General features: G+C 42.8%; 1 protein-coding gene across 9 annotated transcripts in view; it reads left to right on the forward strand.

The window, feature by feature from the left end:
* The window catches only part of PDE1C (phosphodiesterase 1C), a 594,246-nt gene that overhangs the window by 270,392 nt on the left and 298,441 nt on the right, over positions 1-25,413 (forward strand). Inside the window, exons 1-2 of one of the 9 annotated variants that reach the window (XM_081533595.1) lie at positions 6,986-7,340; positions 7,943-8,045. The exons of 7 other annotated variants lie outside the window; for them this stretch is intronic. In XM_081533595.1, the coding sequence (XP_081389721.1) occupies positions 7,945-8,045 (101 nt within the window). In that variant the 5' untranslated portion in view covers positions 6,986-7,340; positions 7,943-7,944. Of the gene's footprint in view, positions 1-6,985; positions 7,654-7,942; positions 8,046-25,413 lie in introns of those variants that run through there. One more of the 9 variants, XM_081533596.1, reaches the window with a different exon arrangement.

Raw genomic sequence — 25,413 nt, forward strand, 5'->3', positions numbered from 1 at the left:
ACTTGCAATGTCCTAAAGGCTTCTCCAGAATTTCCCCATCAACAGACTCTAGATGATGCCATTGGCAAATCATGAAAAATGTATCAAGGGCACTGCTTGTTTCATGGAGGTCAAAGCAAGTGGTCATAATCTCAAAGCTAGAAGATGAGTATTCATGCTGTGAATACTGTGTTTTTCTTGGCTTTATCCAGCTATCCAGTTTTCTTTATCCAGCTCCTCCTTGGTAAGCCAAGGAGCTTGCTTGAATTTGGTAGCTGGATTCCTCCTATGGACCCTGGTTATCATTTGCCCAGTGGTTGTTGCATGGTACTGTGGCGGCTTCCCTGAGTTGACCTCAGTATATGATGCATATTCAGACAGCAAGTACCCTCCACATGTGACTGTGCTTCCCTCTACCTAGAGACATCCATGGCTCCCTGTCATCCACAGAAGAGAGCCCAGACTACTTCCATGACCATACAGGTCTGGCTGACCCCTCCAGCACTTTCTCTTGCTCCTCTTAGTCATGCACTTATAGTCAAGCCACATAAAATTGTTTGTGGATTGCTGGACACTCCACCCTTTCTCACGCTTCTGTGTCTCTTTCCATACAGTTCTCTCTTTCTAGAATGACCTGCCTCCATCCACCTTCCACCTTCAGGATCCAGTTCAGATGTTATCTCTACTATATAACCTCCTTGATTCCCCCCACCCCTCAACTGTACTCCTGCAGCTCCACCTTCTCTGTTATATATCTTTTGTCTTTTTATGTGTCTGCAGGGAGGAGATATAACTAAGGGAAAAGAACTTTGCACTCTGGCCTGGATTTAAAACCTGGCTTTACCCCTAGAGCAGTGCATCTTTGCAAAAATGATCAGACTTTTTGGGAGCCTCTCTGTCTTTACTTGTAAATGTTGTTGTTCAGTTGCTCAGTCATGTCTGACTCTTTGCGACACCATGGACTGCAGCACGCCAGGCCTCCCTGTCCATCATCAACTCCTGGAGTTTACCCAAACTCATGTCCTTTGAGTCGGTGATGCCATCCAACCTTCTTGTCCTCTGTCGTCCCCTCTTGTCTTCTATCTTTCCCAGCAATGGGGTTGTTTCCAAAGAGTCTGCTCTTTGCATCAGATGGCCAAAGTATTGGAGCTCGTAAATGGGCATAATGAATTCTGAAGTGTTTCATTGAGGGTGAAGGTGAGCCAACCTGTGATGTGCTTAGCATGGAGCTTGGCACATGGTTGTTTTCAATAAGCAGTAAGGCTAGTGGTGTGGTTAGTGTGGTTATTACTGAATTGTGACATTGTCACAGTGAAAGGGATCTGAGGGGTCATTCTTATGTTTGCAAAGCCTGATTCCTTCTCCCTTGTCTGATGGTCATGCAACTTCTGCTTGAACTCTGCCATGTACAGAGAGCTCAGTTTCTCTCTGATCTTATGATCCTTAATGCTGATGATGCAGAGGTTTTTTAGTACTTAGGTTAAGTTATTCTTTGTCTATTTGGGGAACTGTTTTAATTCCTGAACCAAAGATCTTATTTTTTGTTTTTATTTTTATACAGTTTGTTTTAATGGTTATACTCCACTTACAGTTGTTGCAAAATATTGGCTACATTCCCCACGTTGTACAAAACATCCCTGTAACCTATCTTCCACCCAGTAGTTTGCATCCCCCCTGCCTCATCCCTCTATTGCCCCACCTCTCTGCACTGGTAACCACTAGTTTGTTCTGGTGGTTTGCAACAAACCATTAGTTTGTATCTGTGAGTATACTTCCTTTTTGTTTTATTCACTAGTGTGTTGTATTTTTTTAGATTCCACGTATAAGAGATATCATACAGTGTTTGCCTTTCTCCGTGTGACTTACTTCACTTAGCATAGTGTCCTCCAAGTCCATCCATATCACTGCAAATGACAAAATTTCATTCCTTTTAATGGCTGAGTAGTATTCCATTGTGTATGTATATTACATCTTCTTTAGATATTCACTTGTTGATGGACACTTCGGTTCAGTTCAGTTCAGTCGCTCAGTCGTGTCTGACTCTCTGCGACCCCATGAATTGCAGCACGCCAGGCCTCTCTGTCCATCACCAACTCCCGGAGTCTACCCAAACCCATGTCCATTGAGTCAGTGATGCCATCCAACCATCTCATCCTCTGTCGTCCCCTTCTCCTCTTGCCCCCAATCCTACTCAGCATTAGGGTCTTTTCCAATGAGTCAACTCTTCGCATGAGGTGGCCAAAGTATTGGAGTTTCAGCTTCAACATCAGTCCTTCCAATGAATACCTAGGGTTGATCTCCTTTAGGATGGATTGATTGGATCTCCTTGCTGTCCAAGGGACTCTCAAGAGTCTTCTCCAACACCACAGTTCAAAAGCATCAATTCTTCTGTGCTCAGCTTTCTTCACCATGCAACTCTCACATCCATACATGACCACTGGAAAAACCATAGCCTTGACTAGACGGACTTTTGTTGGCAAAGTAATGTCTCTGCTTTTAAATATGCTATCTAGGTTGGCCATAACCCTCCTTCCAAGGAGTAAGCGTCTTTTAATTTCATGGCTGCAATCACTGCATCTGCAGTGATTTTGGAGCCCAGAAAAATAAAGTCAGCCAGTGCTTCTACTGTTTCCCCATCTATCTGCCATGAAGTGATGGGACCGGATGCCATGATCTTAGTTTTCTGAATGTTGAGCTTTAAGCCAATGTTTTCACTCTCCTCTTTCACTTTCATCAAGAGGCTCTTTAGTTCTTCTTCACTTTCTGCCATAAGGGTGGTGTCATCTGCATATCTGAGGTTATTGATATTTCTCCCAGCAATCTTGATTCTAGCTTGTGCTTCCTCCAGCCCAGCGTTTCTCATGATGTACTCTGCAGATGGACACTTAGTTTGCTTCATATCTTGATAATGGTAAGCAATGCTTTTATGAGCATTGGGGTGCACATATCTTTTGAATTAGTGTTTTTGGTTTTTTTGGATACCCATGTGTGGAATTGCTGGGTCACATAGTAGTTCTATTTTTAGTTTCTTGAGAAATCTTCATACTGTTTTCCGCAGAGGCTGCATCAATTTACATTCCCACAAACAGTGCACAAAGATTCCCTTTTCTTCACGTCCTCCCCACCGTTTGTTATTTTTATTCTTTTTGATGATAGCCATTTTGATAGGTGTGAGGCGATATCTCATGGTTTTGAATTGTGTTTACCTGATGAGTAGAGATGTTGAACATCTTTTCATGTTCTGTTAGACATCTCCTTTCCTCTTTGGAAAAGTGTGATTTCAGTTTTTCTTTCTGCCCATTTTTAAATCTAGTTGTTTGTTTTTTGATCTTGAATTTATATGTGTTGGACATTAATCTCTTATCAGTCATATCATTTGCAAGTATTTTCTCCCATTCAGTTGATTGTCTTTTCATTTTGTCAATGATTTCCTTTGCTGTGCAAAAGCTTTCCAGTTTGCTTAGGTCCTGTTTGTTTATTTTTTGTTTTGTTTCCTTTATTTTAGGAGACAGATCCAAAAAAATTCTGTGATTTATGTCAAAGGGTGTTCTGCCTATGTTTTCCTCTAGGAGTTTTATAGTATCCAGTCTTAAACTTAGGTCTTTAATTCATTTTGAGTTTATTTTTGTATATAGTATTAGAGAATGTTCTAATTTCATTGTTTTACATGTAACTGTCCAGTTTTCTCAGCACTACTTATTGAAGAGACTATCTTTTCTCCATTGTATATTCTTGCCTCTTTTATCTAGTTGACCATAGGAGCATGGGTTTATTTCTGGGCTTTTTATCCTGTTCATTGATCTCTGTGTCTGTTTTTGTGCCAGTGCCATACTGTTTTGATTACTGTGGCTTTTGATTACTGTTGGATTGTGTGAAGTCAGGGAGCGTGATTCTTCCAGCTCCGTTCTTTCTCAAGACTGTTTTGGCTATTCAGGGATTTTTGTGTTTCCATACAAATTTTAAATTTATTTGTTCTAGTTCTGTGAAAAATGCCATTGATATTTTTATAGGGATGGAATTGAGTCTGTAGATTGCCTTGGGTAGTATAGTCATTTTAATAATACTGATTCTTCCAATCCAAGAACACAGTATATATTTCCATCTGTTTGTGTCATATTTCGTTTCTTTCATCAGTATCTTTTTGAGTACAAGTCTGTTACCTTCTTAGGTAGGTTGATTTGGTGGATTATTAATTTGGCAATTATATGTATGTATATATATGTTATGTATATTTATGTATATATGCACATCTATGTTTAATTAATGATGTTTTACCATAGAAGATTTCCTAAAAGATCTTACTCAAAAAGCTGGGATAGGAAGTTGCCACGGAAACTGACCTCCAAAGCAAGGTTGCCAGTGGAAATTGTAGCTTGTAATGTTGTGTTGCTACAGCATGCAAGCATACCCTGTCTGTGATAGATAAAGAGACAACAAAATCGGAGTGACATAATAACATAGTGTATCCAAAAGTAGTAATATTTTGCTGGCAGAGAGAGGACAAACTCTGTCTGATGTGGTTTAGAAAGAACCTTCAATGAGAAGCAAGGAATCCTGAGGTGTTTTATGGTACTTTGACCTCAGTTTTCTCATCTGTGAAGTGGGAACATTGGTTACTCAGAGATGGAATATGGAAAAGGCAGAGGTGGGCTTTGACCCTGAGAACTAATTACTCTACTTCCCCATTCAACGAGAGCAGCTCTTTCTTTGATTTTTTAAATCTGAGGTATGTATTAAAATCCCTTATAAGATATTATTTGAAATAAAATATTCTATTTAAAAAATTTGAAGATGTCTAAATTAGATTATCTTTAAGGTTCCTCCAGCTCCAAAAACTACTCTGGTTCTAAAATAAAGAAAAGTTATGTCCTTATTAACTTTTTCATACATGTTTACTTTTTTAAAACTTTTCTGAAGTGAAACAAAATCATGCTTCACAAACTTATAAAGACTATTTTTGGTCCTCCTTCTCTGATTAGCTTACTTAAAAGTGAAAGGCTATTTCTTTCCTTTTTCTTCCAAAATTTGCTTTTCTCTGACTTGATTAACATCCCAGTAACACAAAGAAAAAGTCATAGGTATGGTGGAGGGCAGGAAGTTGAGTATCATCCTTTTAAATTCCCTTCTATCCTTTCATTCTAGGCCAGTCCTTGGAGAAACCATGATGTAGTTAAAGTATGTATTCAGCAATATGCATCTTTCTTTTCAGCATTTCTTCTCCCCAGTTCTCTCCAGATGACCTCATAGCATCATAAAAGTGAAACAGACATAAACAACTTTTTGCATAAATTCTTTAAAGATGTGGAAAATGGGATCCTGTGAAGGGGACAGTTTTGTATTGGATAAGGTAATGAGTCATAACTCAAACTCTGGCCTTTTCCAGTTCAGTTCTCTTCCTGGTAGGTTTAGATAACCTCCTTGTGCTTCAGTTTTCTAAAATGGAGATAATAATAGCATTTTCTTCATAATATTGTTGTTGGTATTATGTGAGTGTAGAGCCCTTAGAACAGGGTTGGGACCGTAGAAAGTTTCAATATGTGCTCGCTATTATTATCATTACTATGCTTCCATATTATGATAGCAGGTTGCCCAAGATATACAGTCTGATGGGAACTCCATTTGGGTATCATACACTGTCTTGCATCCCCCAAACAAGTCATTAAAATAACCTCTTAATGTCTGATTCCACCAGGTCACTGTTCTGAGCTTGGTGACATTGGGTGAGTAAATTGGTTTCATTTAGGTAAATGAATTTTATGTTAATATGTTGACTGCTTAACAATGCCTTTGCCTTTAACTCAGTCGAACTGTAAGTGCTTCCAGAAACTCCTTAAGGACTAAGTTTAATGAGGTGACTTAATTGTTGTAAGTGAGTATGTGAGTCCTTTTCAGTCAAAAAGTTCTGTCATCTCACCTTGAAGCAGATACCTTTTCCACTGGAATGAATGGGGCCAGCCATGCCATTCTCATCACTCTTAACTCTAATTTCTGGAAAATAAATGCCCACTTCCCAGTGGATGAGCATTTAGGATTTAAACACTCTTTTAAAATTTTCTTTATCAAGGCCACTTGAATGGAATTTTACTTGAGCAATGGAGAAAAGCTAGTTCTCACTTTTACGTTTATCTTAATTTTGAGAAGCAGGCAAGTATCTATCTGATGGACAGAAAAAGAATACTGGAAGTGTAACTGGAAGAATCATGTAACTGCCAGTGGAGGAAAATACCATTATCGGGGCAAGCTGTGTCTTGAATCTCAGGAGCCCTGAGTTCCAGGTTTGACATGGCCCCTGGGAAGTGGTGATGGCTGCATTTATAAGGGAGTTTGACCACCAGTCTGTGATGTCAGGGCTGAAATCAAATTGTCAGAGTCTTTTTCTGTCTTTGGTCTCTTTTTGAACTCCACCTCCTGCCTCCCCTTGTGGCTTAGCTGGTCAAGAATCCGTCTGCAATGCAGGACACCTGGGTTTAATCACTGGGTTGGGACAATCCCCTGGACAAGGGAAAGGATACCCACTCCAGTATCCTGGCCTGGAGAATTCCATGGATTGTATAGTCCATAGGGTCGAAAAGAGTCAGACACGGCTGAGCGACTTTCACTTCTTTCCCTCCTCCCCTTACTGCATACCCGATCCCATTCTGTTTGAGCATTTCACTTTATTGACATTGTGAATGACCTCGGGGGACTCAGATACTGAGTTTTAGCCTCGTGGAGCTGAAACTCCTCTGCACTGTCAACATCTGCCCAGCACAGCCCTGCAGGGACCCTTTGAGAGTCTGTCAGTGGAAACTCCTACCTCCTTACTTTTGTTTGTATTTTCCTTTTTTCCCACCATTTTTTGGAGGCGGGGAGGGGAGAGAGAGATGAAGACTCCCATTAGGAAGAATATATCGAGACTTTCTAAGTGTGATGTGTGGTTACTTTAGTTCCTGTCAATAGCTTTAATATTTCAAAATGGAACCGGCTCTCTGGCGAGCGTGGAAGTGAGCGCCGTGAATGAAATCTCCAAGCACGAACTCCGCGGAACCTCACCTTGGCTGTTTGCCCCACCAGCCGCCGGGGAGGACACAGACCTCGGTTCCCTGGGATTTCCGAGTGTGGTGCCGTGCTATTCATTTTGTGCGAGCTTCGGGAGCCATCGGCACGCGGGGCTGGGAGCCCTGCGCCGCGGCGGGCCGCCCTGGCGCGCGCGGGTCTCCGGGTGCGGGGCTGGAGCCCCACGAGCTTGTGCCCCGCAGACGGCAGTGCTCCCCGCGCCCCTCCCTTCGCGCCCGCGGATGCCAGACCTGACGCTGGCCCCTGCGCGCCCGCAGACGACTCTTCGCAGTTGTCAGTTTTCTCGCTTGTCAGCAGAGCTGCTGGTAAGTGACAGAAAACAGAGAAGGGGCGCGAAGGCAGCGGGGCAGGGAGAGAGGGACCGGGAGGGGGAGCCTCGGGGCGCCCCAGGGCAGGGGGCGCTGGCGCAGCCAGGGTGCGCGGCCTCAGGGTCAGACCCACCGGCCCCGCGCTGGCTCCTTCTGGGCTCATCCCTCTCCCCGCTCTCCCCTTCTCACTTTCTCCCTCCTCGCCGCCTCTCCTCCCTTCTCGGTCCTCCCTTTCCCCTACAATACTTCAGCGGCCACACGGTTCGCTCCCGCGGCTTTGTTTGAGGACAAAAAAAAAGAAAAAATACGAGTAGGTCCGAGGTGCTTTCTCCTAGAGCAAAAGCACAATTCCTACCCTTGGCACTAGCCCGGGAGCTTGGCTGGTTCCTGCAGCTGCCTCCGGGGGGCATCTGGGCCCAGGGTCGCCGGCTTTCCCGGCCCACTTTAAGCTAGGATTTGGGGGGCGCAGAAAGGGGAGCGCACGCAGAAAGTGAGGCAGACGCGCGGCGCCGGGCTGGAGCTGGAGGGCTGGACTGGGCGAGGAGGCGGGAGGGGACAGCCCAAACTCACTCGGCCTCACTCCCAGTGATAACCTGCAGCTATGGAGTCGCCCACCAAGGAGATTGAAGAATTTGAGAGCAACTCTCTGAAATACCTGCAACCCGAACAGATCGAGAAAATCTGGCTTCGGCTCCGAGGGCTGTAAGTAAACCTGTTTACTTTCTTGCCCCATTTCCCTCTCATCAGTATTTTAACTACACAGCCCCGGGCACGACTGCTCACCCTCACTCCTGCATGGCCCTTTAAATACAGCAGGAGAAGTTCCACAACCTCTTCCTAGTTAATTACAGTCACTGCTGCCTTGCTTTCAACAATGAGAGTGTCTTTCTGAGTGCTGTAGAATGCCTTGCTGTTTCCAAGTCATGCTTTCTTTGGGGAAGGGGAGATGTCCTTAGATTTCACTTACAGTATAGCTCAATATTCATGGAGATATTTCTCTCTTTTTTTAATTGATCAGGGGAGAAAAGTTTGGGGACTCAGATCACAGATTTTTAATCAAAGGAAGAGTTATTCTCTGGAAAATGCTTGCAGACACCTTGGCAGGTGGTCCAAGAATTTACCAACAGTTCAAATTCAATATGCTTTCTGGCTGTTAAATCTTCCTCTTCCTCTCCCTAGCCTACTGCAACTTCAAATATTTTCTTAGGATTCTTTCTAGCAGGAAAAGAGTTACTGGAAGGAAGGGCTGTTTTTGGAGACAGTAGGGTTGAGAAACAATATTGGAGTTTCCTAGCAAGATCTGAACACCGAAATAGGTCATTTGTTTTCAATATGGTGGCCAGAATTCTAGCTGGACTGAGGAACAGAGATCTCTGAATTTCATTCACTTCATTGGGTTCTGCCTGTTCTTGGGTGCTGAGGAGAAGTGACCTGAAAGTACATGTTTTTTTCTGTGAAAAGATTTCTTAAACAATGAACTGCTGGTTATCCCAGTCAGGAAGCTGTAGTGATAGCTGTATGGTTATGGCTTGCTTCTCAATTGACCAGGTAGGTTCCAAAGATACCTTCCATAACCACCAGATATTTGCCATCAAATATCTAGTGCAGATTAAAAAAAAAAAGGTTTTCTCCAAGTATATTCTCCAGATAACTCTGTTCCTACCAAGGGCAGTGATAGGAAAACCAGCTCCTTTGCAGTTTGTTTTGCTGCAGTTGTTTTTGAAAGCACACGTGTATGCCTGTGCACATACACACACACACATACCCCAAAACAAATCAGAAAGGCACTGATCTGAGTTATCTTCATCTTGGGGGAGACTATATTCCAACCAGGATATTCAGTTTCTAAAGGAAAGCAGTAAGATAGGTGTTTCTTTAAGGCATCCCTATTTAAAGTGCACTTTGTAAGAGCCCTTCCATCAGTAATCAAAGTGAGTTTCATTGCCATTGATCTAAATGGGGAACCATGCCAAGTAGCATGATTTTTGGATTGTTTGGCTGCTGCAAGCAGAGGCTGTAAACTTATGTGGAAGTCTTCTCTTTTTGGCTGGCAGGCTCTACCAACAATTGAGATGCATGCAATGCAGCACCTCTTTCACAGAGGTGTTTACAACAAGTTCATGTCCTACGTAATGAACATTCCATCTCTTCATATTGAGGTGCACACAGAAAGTTTGTTGCATTCACAAAGTCTGGGTCCCTGGTATACAGTGTCAAGGTGTTGTCAAGCTGGTCTCCTTGCCACCCCAGCAGGAGGGACTCACGTGCACATACTCAGAAACTGCTTCTTTTAGGCTGCTTTATAATTTCAACCAACTCAAAAGAGCTACTCAGGTTGGAGTAGAGGTTTTGGGCAAATCAGCCAGGCTGAGGTGGGAAACTTATATGAAAAAGTATTTAGAGCTTACAATGAACACACTGTCTCGTAACTTCCTCTGTTTCATCGGTTAGGCTTCTCTCCCTAGATTGTTGGGGTGTGATGTATCTGCGTTTTTGTTTTCATGTCTCTTGTGTTTACCCAGCACCCTGTACTTTTGAACATAAAAGGTGTGGGTTGATTCTTTTCTAAGCGTGTGTTTTTGAGTCCCTCTCTTTTTACCTTTCCTGCTGAAACATCCTGCTCAGCAGCAGTCCCAGGAGATCTATAACTTCACGTTCTAATTTGAAAAAGGACATGTTACTTTGTTATGACATTATTTTTTTTACTACTGTTATGGTTCTTACTACCACTTTAAAACAAAACAAAACAAAACAGTAGTGCTATAATAAGTTGCTAAAGATTCTGGAGACCAAGGCACATGCTTTTTTATACAACTTGGAATGATGCTTCTGCAGTTAACAAAATAGAAACATTAGGAGGTGGAAGGATGTGTATCTATTTGTCTGCACAGTGTATTAACAATAAGAGAAAAGAAGCTGCTCCTCCACATTTTAGAAAGACTCAATAGCCACAGTTGGATTTTTACACCAATTTATTATCATGACACCTGTATAGTAGGGGCTTTTTACGTGACCAGAGATAGTCAGGAATTCGGTTCAGCTCGTTTGAGAGCCATCTAAGTTTAGGACTTGATCATCTCCTGCCTGGACTGTTCATTGGTATCTGTCTCCTTCTTGTTAAGTATCTTGCCTATTTAATCAATTTTTGAATTTTTCATCTCCTCAATTAAAATGTAAGTTCTTTAGGGTGGTGACTGTGTGTGTCTTGCTCACTGCTGTAACCTCCAGTGCCTAGAACAAGGTTTGGTACATAGTAGGTACTTAGTAGGTACAAGGTTTGGTACATAGTAGGTACATCAATATGTGATGAAAGAAGCATGAAGACTCAGAGGGAAACTTCTCAGTATTCAAAATGAAGATTATAGGCTTATAGGTCACATGATACTATCAACACAATAGTTCATGAACTAGATGGGTGGTGGGTTTAATTAACATCATTGCCCAGGTTGGGTACAGGAATCTAAACTGAAGTGGAAAGTTGGGAAGGCCAAGGCTTATATTTAGCTAGGTTCTCTCTTTTCCTCCCCTTATCTCTCCTCTTTTCTGCACTGGTCTGGAGTGGTCTTTACCAGCAGCAAGAGGATTATTGCCAAGAATCTACAGTGCAGAGAATATAGGGGATGATCCTCTATATATTATAAGCCCCACACATCCCCTTTTCCACACTTTACTTTTTTCTTTAGCATGTTTCACTATCTTGATACTAATGTTTAATTTATTTGTTATGTTTACTTCCTCCAACTAAAATATATGTTCCCTGGGGACATAGTTCTTTTTTTTTTTGGTCTGTTTTGGTTATGGAAGTACCTCCAGTGCCTACAAATACTATGTGGTCTACAGTAAATTACCGATACATATTTGAAAGCTAGGACTGTTTGACGTATTTCTCTAGGAAAGAATTAGGAAGAACTCTTAATCTAACCTTGTACCATCCTCAGCATACTAATAGTACATCAAATATTGGAAATGTGAATTTTAAGCACTATCTACCACCGCTGAGATGACAAAACCCTGCAAGGCCAGGTGTTTATTATGACAACTCCCTCTTCCCTTGAGGGAGGTGCTGCCCACCAATGTGTGGAGGCCATCTGTGGTTCAAGGAGGGAGTGATGTTCCTCAGCCTCCCCCCATAGCCCTCTCCTACACATGCTCACATCTCTCTAAGCCGGAAGGGAACAAACACTATACACCTGAGCCTTCTTAGTTATATCTGCCAGGGGGGTGCTGTCCTCTTGTATTTCCGAGAAGAGCCTTTTTTTGTGAGTGTTTCTGTTTCCTCAGTTGTCCCCCAAGTGCTGTTGTCCTTGCTCTTTCCTCTGTAGGAGTGGGTGGAATTGTTAAGGGCCCCTCCCAATGGCTCTTTTGTTAGGGAATCTTCTAGTCAGGGAAAATATGATAACTGCACTTGCTTCCTCTGGTGATGAGGGGGGAAGCCTCACGGTGCTCTGGGTTTGAGTCATAACTTGTACCTTGGGTCCCAACCAAGAGTTTTTCTTATTATATGATGACAAAAGGATGCTCTCTCTCTTTTTTTTAAATTGAGGGCAAGAGAACAGGTTTCACTTATTTCTTGGCATTTATTGTCACAATGGTAATTAAGCCACCATGTATTTGTTTTGTCCAACTATGAGGTAGTCAGTACAATAAATTTTATGCTTATATAACACTCTGTGAAGATGACTGATGCTTTTTTCACATTATCTAAAACAGTATTATGAATATAAATGGAGGTATGATTTCTTATGTTTATTGTCTCTTTCTTCCAACTAAAATACAAGTTTCATGAAGGCATAGTATTTTGGGGGTCTGTTTTGGTTACTGAAGTATCCCCAAATGTATGGTTATTAGGGTCACAGACCGGAATGATTGTTTCTGTCTATTCAACATGATTTCCCACCCCCCTTATTATGGCAGTAGACCCTGTCCCCTCACTCCTTTGCCTCCTCCCTGCTCCCGGTTCCCTGTGGGCTCAAGATGCCAGATTGGCCAATCATAGAATTTTTGCCTTTCTGCCAACAGTGGTCATTCTCAAGTGTGGCACAGAACCCAAGCAGTAGAGTCCTCCACTGAGATTCTCTATTGGCCAAAGGAGAGTGCTGCTTTGCCTTTTTCTGGTTCTCCTGGTGTTTGCTGCTAGGTTCACTTCTTATTGCATGGAGAGGACCTTTCAATGACCGGGGACAGGCCAACACTTACAGAGAAGCAGAGGGAGAAGAAGGAGTGAAAAATCCTTGGGTCTGCTCCCACATTTCCCCATTCCTACAGTTGTTTATCTGGTTCAATCTGCTGTCCCAGCTTCACGAATCCATCAGGCTCTGTTCCTGCTTAGGCTCCTTTGAGTTTGGGGTCTCTGAAAGTCTTCACTAAAACCCCACTGAAGTACAGAGAACTTAAATGACTTTCCCAAACTATACATCAAAAGTAGGCCAGGGGGTGGGGGGATCTGTAGGCAAAGATGCCTGGATCTTTGGTTTCATATTTCTCGTTTAATAAAGCCTTCTCATTCTGTATTTTCTTTCTACTCATCTGACATTTTTTTTTAAATAGGGTCATCAATGGTCAGGCAGCTGTTCAGAAGTTTAGTCACTTAACGTTCACTGAGTGTCTATTATGTGCCAGTTCCTTTGATAAACTCTGTGCCAAAGTAGATAAGCTATAAGGCTAAAGAGATGAACACCTGAAGTGTTGACTGCAGTTACAAAGGGATGTGTGGGGAGCTGCTGCCTCCTGGGAGGGCCAGAGAAGGTGTGAGCAGTGAGCTGCAGACACTGTGAGCGGAGCCCTTGGAGTCACGAGGAAGAAACACACACAGATTTCTTTCATTCATGTTAGCCTTTTGCAGTGACATAAGGAAAACAGGGAGTCATCCAGTCAGTCCAGAATCAATCAGCTCAGAATTCTGAGCTGTTTTTATGGACCACTGGAGAAGCTGTGCCTACTTACTAGGAATACAGCCTGAGTTCGGTGCCTTTCCCGTGCTCACATTTTACCAGTAATCCCAAGGGAGAGAGTGCATTTGGGTCTAGTTGCAGTCATTCAACGTGGAGCTATTGACAGAAATCTCCCAGCTCACCTTGGAAGCAGTGGGCCCCCACATTGACCCCTGGTCCATCAGCTGCCCAAGAAACAGGGTTACCTTCCCTGTGTAAGACCTTAGATGTCTTCTTTAAAAGGTATCTGTGAGGTATCCTCTGGCAGCTCATCGAGTACAATATTGAGGGATAGATAAAGCTAGTAAGTGGAGGTAACAGTGTGCCAGGTACAGAGGGATCGGAGGAGGGAGAGATGAAGTTAGAAAGGAAGGCAGGGGCCAGGCAGTGACACATGGAATTTTTAAAAAATTTATTTTTGGTTTATTCAAAACTATACATGGTCATAGTTTAAGGAGGCAGGTATTTGAATACATTGTGTGTGTGTGTGTGTGTGTGTGTGTGTGTGTGCGCGCGCGCGTGTGCGCGCTAAGTTGTTTCAGTCATGTCCGGCCCTTTGTGACGTTATAGACCGTAGCCCTCTGGGCTACTTTGTCTATGGGATTCTCTAGGCCAGAATACTTGAACAGTTTGCCATTTGAGCACATTATACACACATACAAATGTGTTCTGGGCACTCTCCATTCATCTTTCAGGGAATCTTTTTTTGGGGTGGATGTAATTTCAAGGAGTTTACATTTTATTCCTTATGTTCTAAGGAAGTGTTAAAAGACTTTAAGCTAGAGAGTAACAAAAGGAGATTTGAATTTTAAGATGGCTATTCTGGAAGAAGTCTGGAGGACAGATTGGAGAAGAGACTTGAGGCCTGGAGATGAGTTGGAGAAGATTCTTCAGTGATGGTAGCACCACCAAGGAAGAGAGAGTAGGAGGCACGTTTGACATTAGAAAGGAGCAGAGAGAGAGAGAGAAGTTGTCTTCCAAGTTTGTTTTGTCTCAGATGTCTTAGTGAGTTTGGTGTCTTTGCCTTGTTAGAGACCACAGAGAGAAGTGTGGGCTTGGATGCAGCAGAATAATAAATTTGGGTTTAGATGTGGTGAACTGGAGCATATCTTGGAGCACCTTTGGAAGGTCCAAGCAGCTGTTAGTAATAACAGCCTAAAAAACATGGAGAGACCTTTGGCCTGGAGCCTAGGGTCTGAGAGTCATAGTTGTGAGTTAAAGCCTTGCAAAGAGATGAACAGGGAAGAGGGGCTTCATCTGAATCTCACTAATAAAGCAAATCCAAAAGAATAATGTAAAAATTGTTGTTTATTTCCCACAGATTACATATTTTAGGGTATTAATTGAGCCTTCCACTCTCCCGTTTAATTGCAAATGTCAGAAAGTTCAGCATATTTTTATTGGATTGCTATTATATGTTGGTTATTAGGAGCTTCAGAAGAGATATGAAAATATTAGAAAAAAAGCCCTGCTTTGGGGAAACTTATAGTCTAGTTAAGGAGACAAGACAATTCTTTACAGAGGCGAAAAGTTAAAAAAAACACAAAGTATGGACAAAAAAAAATTAATTGCTGGATAAATGACATTGACACTCTGTCCTAGGATTTAGAGAAGGAAGACATTTGTCTTTGAGGGACTGTTTTTGAATCTTTTTTCTCCCAATAAGGATGGATTGTCTCCCTGAATTATGTTCTTAATGTATATGGAAGGGGAGAAAGAGGTGACTATCAAAAAGGGTTAAGTAGATTCTTATATTTAGAATGAAAATTTCTATACTTGAATACTAATACAGTATATTAGTACATTGTCACATGCTTGTCATAATTTGGTTGTGCTAACTTACTAGCTAATTGGGCTTCCCTGGTGGCTCAGACTGTAAAGAATCCGCCTTCAATGCAGGAGACGTAGGTTCGATCCCTGGGTTGGGAAGATCCCCTGGAGAAGGGCATGGCAACCCACGCCAGTATTCCTGCCTGGAGAATCCCCAAGGACAGAGGAGTCTGGTGGGCTACAGTCCATGGGGTTGCAAAGAGTTGGACACAACTGAGCGACTAAGCATAGCACTAGCTAATTACAACTCAGTATTTTGCAACCAAGTGTTCATTATTTTGACTGTTCTACAGCCTCTGTCTTCTGAGAAGTAGCCCTAAGCAGAGAGATTTCTTCATTTCTAGCTCCATTTTCTGTCTTCAATTTTCTTTGGTTCATTTTCCTTGGTCCCAGTTTCCTCTTACGGAGGGAGAGTGCTCACATGACCCACCTCATAGCTTTTTGGGGGACAACTAAGGAAAATAATGATTAAATGTGAGGCACATTTATATAGCTTTGCTTGAGATCCCTTGTATTGACTAGTAGTGTCCTGTGCATCACAACATGGGTTTGCAGCAAAGACAGAAACCTGGGGGCTAGGTGGGGTTGTTTCCGCTGTTTCAAAGGCAGAAAGAGACCACGACCCAAGAAACCAAGTGGAATGAGGCCCTTGTCTTGGACCTAGTGGGGACTGCTGGCTGTGAGCCAGGCAGTGAGACTAGGAGCTTGGAGCCTGCCCCCTGCAGAAGGGTCTGGTGGAGCTTGGCTGGGTGGGTGGAGCTCCCTACACCCTGCAGGAGGCCATCCTGTTGTATAGGCTTGTCCAGTGGGTGCAGCCTGGTGCTACTGCTCCCAAGGTGTCCTGTGGTACACACACTGGGTCTCTGACTCTTGGAGCACCCATAGTTCTGCGATAGTGCTCACCCTTCACATCACCTCTGCCTCATTCATGGCCTTTTTCCTGACAGTTCTTTGCCTGCTAAACTGTTTCAGTTGTGTCCAACTCTTTGTGACCCCATGGTCTATAGCCTGTCAGGCTCCTCTACCCATGAAATTTTCCAGGCAAGAATACTGGAATGGGTTGCCATTTCCTACTCCAGATCTTCCTGATCTAGGGATCGAACCCGTGTCTCTTATATCTCCTGGGTTGGCAGGTGGGTCCTTTATCATTAGTGCCACCTGGGAAGCCATCCAAAAGTGGTCCTCCCACCATTCTTTTCCACTCCCTTCCAAAGGCCTATTGCAGGGACCCAGTATTCAATATTCAATTAAAATATAGCTTTCCTTTCCCTTGAGGCCACTAGAAGAGTGAAAATCAACTTGAGGATGCATTTTGGCTGAAAGTCACTATTGGACATCCAAAGAACATTAAATGCTATTTATCCAGATTCCAAACACCTGGAATTCTTAAATAACCAAGATTTCTCCTACACTTTAGAGTCACTGAATAAATCCAGCAGTGGAATATCAGTCTTTTAAAACTACTCCCCGGTGTGTTTCAGTAGTTCAAATTGAGATTAATATGCCACCCTCCCTTTTTTTCCTCTACTTCTCTGAGTCTTGTCTGAGGATGGCTCTAAGAGGTCTTACAAATCTTTAAATTACCCCCCCCCCAATATTTTATATTTACTATACTATTCTAGGTTGTTACTTGGAGTCTGGTCTCTTACTGTGAGAAACTACAAAAGCTTTCATCAGCATCCTTTGTAGCTGATTTGTGAAATATAAGGGTGAATTATTGTAAATAAGGGCTTCCCAGGGGTCGTAGTGGTAAAGAATCTGCCTGCCAATGCAGGAGACACAGGTTCGATTCCTGGGTCAGGAAGATACCCTGGAGTAGGAAATGGCAACCTGCTCCAGTATTCTTGCCTGGAAAATTCCATGGTCTGAGGAGACTGGCGGGCTATACGCCATGGGGTTGCAAATTGTTGGACACCACTGAGCGACTAAGGACACACAGCACATTGTAAATCACGCCTCATAAATGTTTACAACTGCCATTCTGCCTATGAAACCACAACTGAAATTAGTCATGGTTGAAAAAATGAAAGAATTGTTCAAAGCACTTGTTTCTGGGAGTTTGGATAGTTTCAGTGAAGGTAACTGTAGCTGAGGAGAATTTAGTTTGAATACTCAACCTATTCATTCAGTTGACTGTGGAGCTCTAATGGTCCCTAGGAGTGCATCTGGTAGGTGAGTGGGTTTTTTTTTCCCCCTGTAATTTGAGCATTGACTTTACTTTTGCCATATTTAAATTGCTGAAATTTATGGAGCATATGTCCAGACAGGAACCTTCTCTAGATGATTCTGTTGTGAGAGAAGATTTTAGAGGAAACAAGAAGGACTTCTGCTTTCAAGGAGCTGTTGTATTGACTTAACATTCACCTGCAATTATAAATGACCAACAGCTGCTTTCTGCCAGGAGCAGGTTATGATAACAAGCTGGGAGGAAGACGGAAGGAGTGCTACGGGAGTAGGTAGGAAAGGTTTAAAAAATATTAGACTGGCCTCTGAAGTTAAACTTGGCAGAAGATACATTTTTTGTTCTGGCTAAATCTACATGGGAAAAATAAGAGTAGAAAAGTCAAGCATCTCTCTGGATAATTCAATTAAAAACCCACCCCTCCTCTGGTTTCAGGAATATATCTGTGCAGAGTGAGATTTTGTCTCAACCCTTTGGATTTATCTCCCTTCTGGCAGTGTCATCAACAAATATTAAGAAATATTTTTGTTTTCAGCTTTTCTCATTGATGTTTATCTAAGCAGGAGCCAGGCTTCCAGGAAGGAGGTCACAAAAATCTCTCCCATTCCCACCCACACAGTTTTACTGTACTTAGAACACTGTAAGTGAGAGTAAATATGTGAATGGAGGGATAAATCACTTATGCAAAAAAGTACAGTTTGGACTTCTACAAGTGTGGCGTTTACTTTCTGTCTTCTTTCTCTAACAGCCTTTCTTTATTTTTTCATTGGTGCCACTGATGGGCTCACTGCCCAGCTATAAGCAGTGGATGTTAAGCTAGAGGGAAACAGTACTTGATCTGCTCACAAATAATGCTTTCCAGAGGAAGGTTTCAGCTTTCTTTCGGGAGGGGTCATATTTTGGGGCCTGTTAGACAGTAATCTGAGTGCTGGAATTTTTAACCCAGGCCCAGGAGAGAAGCAGGCATGACGAGGAGATTTGGATATTTGTGCCTGAGCAGCTGTCTGCAGGCAAATGATGGGGCTGGGGACGGGGAGTGATGAAGACACAGGCCTGTGAGAATGTGGGCGCCTTGGGGACTAGGTGGAGTGACTGTGAGTTGTTGCTGGTACAGATGGGACTTCTTGTGGGGTCGTGTGTGTGTGTGCATACTCAGTGGCTTCAGTTGTGTTTGACTCTTTGTGACCCCATGGACTGCAGCCCGCCAGGCTCCTCTGTCCGTGGGATTTTCCTGGCAAGAATACTAGAGTGGGTTGCCATGCCCTCCTACAGGGGATCTTCCCAGGGATCAAACCTGTGTCTCCTTCGTTTCCTGTACTGCATGTGAATTCTTGACCACTGAGCCACTGGGGGTCGTGTAGTTTGAACTAAATCTTTTCTTCAGAGATTTCTGTTTTTGCCACAACCAAGCCAGCACTCGGAGAAGGCAATGGCAACCCACTCCAGCGTTCTTGCCTGGAGAATCCCAGGGATGGGGGAGCCTGGTGGGCTGCTGACTATGGGGTCACACAGTCTCGGACACGACTGAAGCAACTTAGCAGCAGCAGCAGCAAGCCAGCACTAGATGGAAACACATTTGCTCCCAGAAATGAGTTAAACATTGAGTGTTTTATGCACAGCTCTTTTTCACATTAGCATGCTCTCAGATTTCTGATTCACCATCCTCAACCCTAAACCACTCTCTCGAAGGTTTCCTTCATTTGACTTTGATCTCATCACTAGTTTAAACATACTGAAATTCTATATTTTGGGAGTTGCTGTCCCCAAACATGATCTTCATTTTCTAAGAGCCCTAAATGAAAGAGTATGAATCTGTAAGACAGTTTTCCCCAATAGACAGTCTGGCAGAAAAATTCTTTAGAAAATTTAAGCAGAAACAACTCTTTCCTAATTGTTGGGTTATTCCAGGTGAAAGTGGGTTTATGTCATTTCATTATTTTTTGTTCTGCCTTGGATCTTTGGCAGAGCAGGAAAATAGAATCATTGCCCACATGGTTTTTCATTCTGTAGCTTATCAGTTAAGACATATTTGAGCAAGTAAGAGAAGAAGACTTACTTTCTCTAATATCTTTTTCTCCTCCCCTTCTCAAATAGTCTGCTTGAATGTGCCAGGAGATCGCAACATATATGTTTTTTTTTCCCCCTTATTGGCATTTACTTGTTAAAAATATGGGAGGACTTTCCTGCTGGTCCAGTGGTTAGGGTTCCATGCTTCTACTGCAGGGGGTGGGAGTTCAATCCCTGATTGGGGAACTAAGGTCCCATGTGCTGAGTCATGTGGCCATAAATAAATAAATGAAATTTTACAAAGTAATAAACCGACAAGGAAGACCAAAATAAAATTACATTAAAAAATAAAAAATGGGAAAATCCATTAAGCAATTAGTATATATAGCTTTGCAAATCTAGGTTTTAACATGGGTATCATGGAATATGAAATCACTGGTAGAAATAGAAGAAATGTACAAGGGCCTTCCATTTTCAGCAACATCTAAAGTAGTCTGTACAAATGATTTAAGTCAGATTCAGTGGAATTTTCTGGGGATATCCAGTTCTGTTCAGTCTGTAACCCATATGCCACTAAAAAACAAAACCAGAGGATCAGATGATCATTCAGGTCCTTGCTTATTTCATGGGTATTTGTGGCATTTTATCTCAGTCCACTTTCCCACGAATGAGCCACATGTGACCTGAACTTGTGAGAACGTGTATTTAATTCCCTGAGTCTTGCTGTGCACTTTTTTTTTCTGAGTCTGTCCCCCAATCTCCTCTCCCTTGAGGGAACTGAGGCCTGAGAACCAAAATTTCCATAACTGTCTGTGCATCAGTAGCAGTAGTGGTCTCAGTAAGGAAGGATGGAGATGGAATCTGATGGGATCTGGAGCAGAATGAGTCAGTATTGCCCAGAAACCCCGGAGAAGACTTCAGGCAGAACTAGAATTCTCACCATGCATGTGGAGTTGTTGTGTATTCAATTTCCCAGACCAGAAAACCTTCTTGTGTTCAACTGGGAGGTATCTTGCTGTCAACCTGGAGCCTAAGCACAAGTTTTGGTTTTTCTAAGCCAGATTGTTTGAATACTAAGCCTATTTATAAACCTCATTATTGCAGTAACCATATGGCTCTTACTCAGAGATAACTCACTTTAAACAAGTGAGACTGCCAGGCGCTTCATGATTTAACCTCAATGCTTAATTGGCTCTCACTCACCCAGGCTATCAGGAAGGATTCCCAGGTCCTCTGTTTGACTTTGAAGTATGTGAAACTTACATGTGGTTGTGGGTGTGTCCAGTACTTTGGAAACTCCTAGCTACCAAAAAGCAAACAAAGCTCTTTGCAAGCATCCTCGCTTTCCCCACCCCTTTGTTTCTTGTTATTTCCTTGCTGAGTCTACTGGGCTCTTGGCTTTACTTTACTGTGTTGACTGTGGCTGGAACCACTCCTTAAGCTGGCCTAGTTTCATTCCTTCTCTCTCTGACTGCGGCCAAGAGAGGTAAAATGAAGTTCAAGGTCTAGAAGTTAAGGGTCTAGATGACACAATCATGAACAGCTTTAAGGAACCTTTTTAAATATTGGGGATCAGTGCTCTCTGATTTTCGATATTGCTCCTGCCTCGGTAGCCACTTGTCAGAATGTGCTCAGCTGGATGTAAAGGGATTGAAGGCTTTCAGGGGAGCTCATCACTTCCCCTGTTCTGTACACGTGCCTGTACACATAACATGTACACACTATTTGATACTTCTTAGGCAATCCACGGTTCCATAGCAACATTCCAGACTTAAACAAATATTGATTTTTCAGTGAAGTCTGGGAGTCTTTTAATTTGCCTAGCAGGTGAATGGATATGGTCCATCATTGATTCTAGTTATAATATGATATCTCTGTGCTTAATTGTAACTTCTAGAGGATGCTGAGGGAGTCTGTGTAAGCAACTCACTGGGCTTTAGTCTTTAGGAAATTATCAATAAAAAGGGTTTCTTCTTAAAAGATAATTTTAGATATTTCTAAGGATTATCATAGTGTCTAGTTCCTAAATACCTAGCTTTTCTTTCTTTTTTTTTTTTTTCCTTTCCCTTTCTTTCTGAGCAATGATCCACCTTTGACATTAGAGGAAAGCGTGTGGATCTGCTAGGCTAACAGGGACCACTGCTGGATGGGTGTCAGAATGAACAGCCTGCAGGCTCTCTTAGGCATGGTTGAATAGAGAGAGGTGGGCAGGGGTTTAGTTCCTTCTCCCCTTAGTAGGACTGAAATTAGCACTTGCTTTCTTTGTGGCTCAGGTGTTCTAAGACATGGAGAATTGGGAGTGTTCAGTTTTTCTACCTTAGAAAACAATCTTAAACTTTTGTATTTTTAATTTTCTAATCAATGAAAGACTTTTCTTTTTCCAAACAAAACTTGGAAACCTATGAAATTGTACCATTATTATTTACATGATACTGTTATTATAAATACAGCAGCTGACTTGCAGTTGAACATTTACTGGATGCCTGACTCTGTGCTAAATGCTTTACATCCACTACTACATTTTTCTCTCACATCGGCCTGTGAAGTGCATATTACTGTTACCCAAATCTAACAGATTAGGAGACTGGTGGTTGCGAAAGTGATGTAAGTTGCCAAAGTTCACACAGCTTATTGCACACAGTAAGTCGGAGAAGGGATTTAGCTTAGGTAAGTGATCTCAAGCACTATGCCATAATGCCTCTTCTTAAACAAATGAGTAAACAAACAACCAATGCCATGTATGTGTTTATGTGAGTAAGATAGAGTGCATTCCGGGGAACAGAGCTTACAAAGTGGTCTAGACTTTCATGGATGCAGTTTCCTCAGTCTGGCCTCATGAAGATGTCCTGCCTTCTGCCTCGGTGGGAGGCTGTGCTCTCTCCATCCCCTACCCTGCCCAGATTCCAGAGCACAGCAGCTTGGTCATTCTCTGCTGTCTGAATCAGCTTAGTCTAGCTACATGTATTAATTTTCAAAAATTATAAATTTAAAGTAAGATTGAGAAACCAAACAAAACATTTAAAAACATTCCCTTTGTCTTTCAGGGGTGACTTCTTTTCTGTTGAAGTTCTTAAAAACAAAACGCCAAGAATAAACTAGGTTTTTTCCAGCTCATTTCCTGCATTTGGATGGAAAGAGCCCAGTACATTTCTATTGTTGGATTTGTTTGTTTTTGTCTAGTGTCTAACTTTCCTCCAGGTGTCTTTTGACTTCTTTGACTAATTTCCTCAATTTTCTTGGAGGGCTTCAGAGTTTGCTTTCTGTCTCAATCGGTTCAGGGTTCTGTACCCTTAGTCAAGTTACTTAAACTCTCTGAGCCTCATTTCCATCAAGTATGTGTGTATGCTTAGTCTCTCTGTCATGTCCGACTCTGTGACCCTTTGGACTGTAGCCCTTCAGGCTCCTCTGTCCCTGGGATTTCCCAGGCATGAATACTGGAATTGGTTACTGTTTCCTTCTCTAGGGGATCTTCCTGACCCAGGGATTGAACTTGCATCTCCTGTATCTCCTGCATTGCAGGCAGATTCTTTACCAGCTGAGCCATTGGGCATCCCTTCCATCAACTATGCTGCTGCTGCTAAGTCGCTTCAGTCGTGTCTGACTCTGTGCGACCCCATAAACGGCAGCCCACCAGGCTCCCCTGTCCCTGGGATTCTCCAGGCAAGAACACTGGAGTGGGTTGCCATTTCCTTCTCCAATGCATGAAAGTGAAAAGGGAAAGTGAAGTCGCTGAGTCGTGTCCGACTCTTAGCGACCCCATGGATTGCAGCACACCGGGCTCCTCTGTCCCTGGGATTTCCCAGGCATGAATACTGGAGTAGGTTACCGTTTCCTTCTCTAGGGAATCTTCCTGACCCAGAGATTGAACCTGCATCTCCTGTATTTCCTGCATTGCAGGCAGATTCTTTACCTGCTGAGCCATTGGGCATCCCTTCCATCAACTATAAAGTGAGATTAACCTCCTAAGGTCTGTCAGAGGTCAAAGTGAGTTAATTTAGGTAACAGACATGGAACAGAGGAGGTACCCAACAATTGTGAGCATCCCACTACTGTCTACCTCCAAGGCCTTCTCTCATTGCATTCCTCCTGTGTGTAGAAAACCATGTCTGTGGTAGATGTCCTTACTGCTTATAGTGATTATCACTGAACAGAAGAAAAATGAGTAGAAAGAAAGCATTTTGGGTAATGTCTTGATAAATCCACTCATTCACACAACAACAGTGTATTGAGCACTTGTCATTTGTTAAGCACCATGTTAGGCAAGAGAGAACCACTAGCAGATACTGGACAAGCCATCAATCTTGCCATCAGCATAACAGATGAGCTCAGTCACCATGGAACAAACAAAAGGGATGATCCAGTATGAGAGGCCCTAGAAGGTTTTCAGGAGGAAGTGATATCTCACTGAAAGCGTAGGACTCGGGCCTCACCATCTTGCTGAGTCAAGGTGATCAGTGAGTAGGATCTTGAGTAGAGCAATTTCTATAGATCTGTATTTTCTCTTGTGTTTTAAGCACTGACCTTTCAGCTCCAGTGTAAGACAACACTGTTTGGGTTGGGTCTCTTTTGATGAGGGAGCTGTCTGTCTAAATGAGACAAGATGGGAAGAGAGAACTTCAGGATGTGTGAGTTCAGGAATGCATTGATGAAGGTGGGGAGTGAGTGTCAGGGAGGTGAGTTGGACTGAAAATCAGATTTTTGGTCTCTCTTCTTTGGATCTACCAAAGGCACAACCCATATTTTTGTAGTTGTGTGTGACAGCTACAAATGGTTTATTTATTTTGCCAGCAGACATTTGTCGCGTGCCAACATGTGCTGGTTGATGTGCACACCCTTGGGATAGATACAGTGAGCCCTATGACAGGACCCCTAGGCTCAAGCAACTGAAATGAGGGACAAAGGGTCCTGAACCTTTTAGAATGGCCCTTACATGGCATGCACGGTGCCAGGTAATTCAATATATTATATTCTCTGAGCTCATTCCTCCCATTTTAGAGATGTGAGAGCTCAAGTTTGCTTTAGTGTTGAGCTTGTCTGAGTCTCAGAGAGGAAGAAGTTGGGTTTTGAACCAGGTTTATCGCATTCCAGAGCCCTATCCCCTTTCCACAGGGTGAGGTAAGAGGTGACCTCTTCTCTCCAGTGTCATCTTTTTTTTTTTTCTAATGTATACGTTTTATTACTTTCCTTGATTAGCTTTGTTTTCAGCACTTTTTAGACTTAGAACCTGCTATCTGCTTTCAAATCTGGCTGAGCTGAGCTGGTTTGAGGCCGCCAGGCATGCCCTCCTCACTTGCTTGCCCCACGTTCTTACATATTTCTCCTTGTCGAACTCCGCCCCGCCTCCACCCCTGCCCCAGTCCATCAAAACTACCTCTTTTTCAAAACTTCCTGAGCCACTGCTCAGTCTTGGTTGTTATAACAAAGTAACACTTTTGGTAACATGTCTTAATTTCCTTTTTTAGAATTCAGATTCTTTCAGAGAGTGGATCTTAGCAGGGTTATTATGAGGATTAGTGATATATGTTAAGTGTTTGTTACTAGTAGTTGCTGAAAATGGAAGCTTTTCTTATTTTTGTCCATTTTGATGCTCTCAGCATCCTCAGTGGTGCCTGTGCATGGTCCTTGGAAGATGCTGGGAGAGTTCTGTGGAAGCCAGTAGCAAAGGTTGTCTTCTTCTGGCCTCTGAAGATGCCCTTTGTTGATAGAACTAATTGAGTTTCTGGGTGGGAGCCAGGGGCATCCATCTGGTCTGATTGCCCCCTTACCTTTGGTCCTTGCACACTTTCAGTGGGTTATTTTCCAGTCTTGCCAGACACTTCTTAGCTCGGTTTATTAGACAACAGTTCTAACAAAGTTCAAGGGCATGGGTCACACCCACAGGTCACTGTGCTCTGTGCCTGTAGATGAAACCTCTGCCCTTGTTACTGCCTAGTGAGTGTGAGCTGTCACTGCTGGAGGGATTGTCTAGGATGGTCAGTACACATCCATCACAGTTTTTTGGAGGGAGTGCAAAACACTGTTTTAAGCAGTAGGATACAGTGGAGAGGCATATAAAAAATCTGCCTTTGGCGAGCTGAAATTCAGGTGGGTGATCTCCTTTATTTCTCACCGTAAGGTCTTG

Source organism: Giraffa tippelskirchi, chromosome 10, assembly GCF_054371585.1.
Source record: "Giraffa tippelskirchi isolate mGirTip1 chromosome 10, T2T-mGirTip1v1.2.pri, whole genome shotgun sequence".
Lineage (NCBI taxonomy): Eukaryota > Metazoa > Chordata > Mammalia > Artiodactyla > Giraffidae > Giraffa > Giraffa tippelskirchi.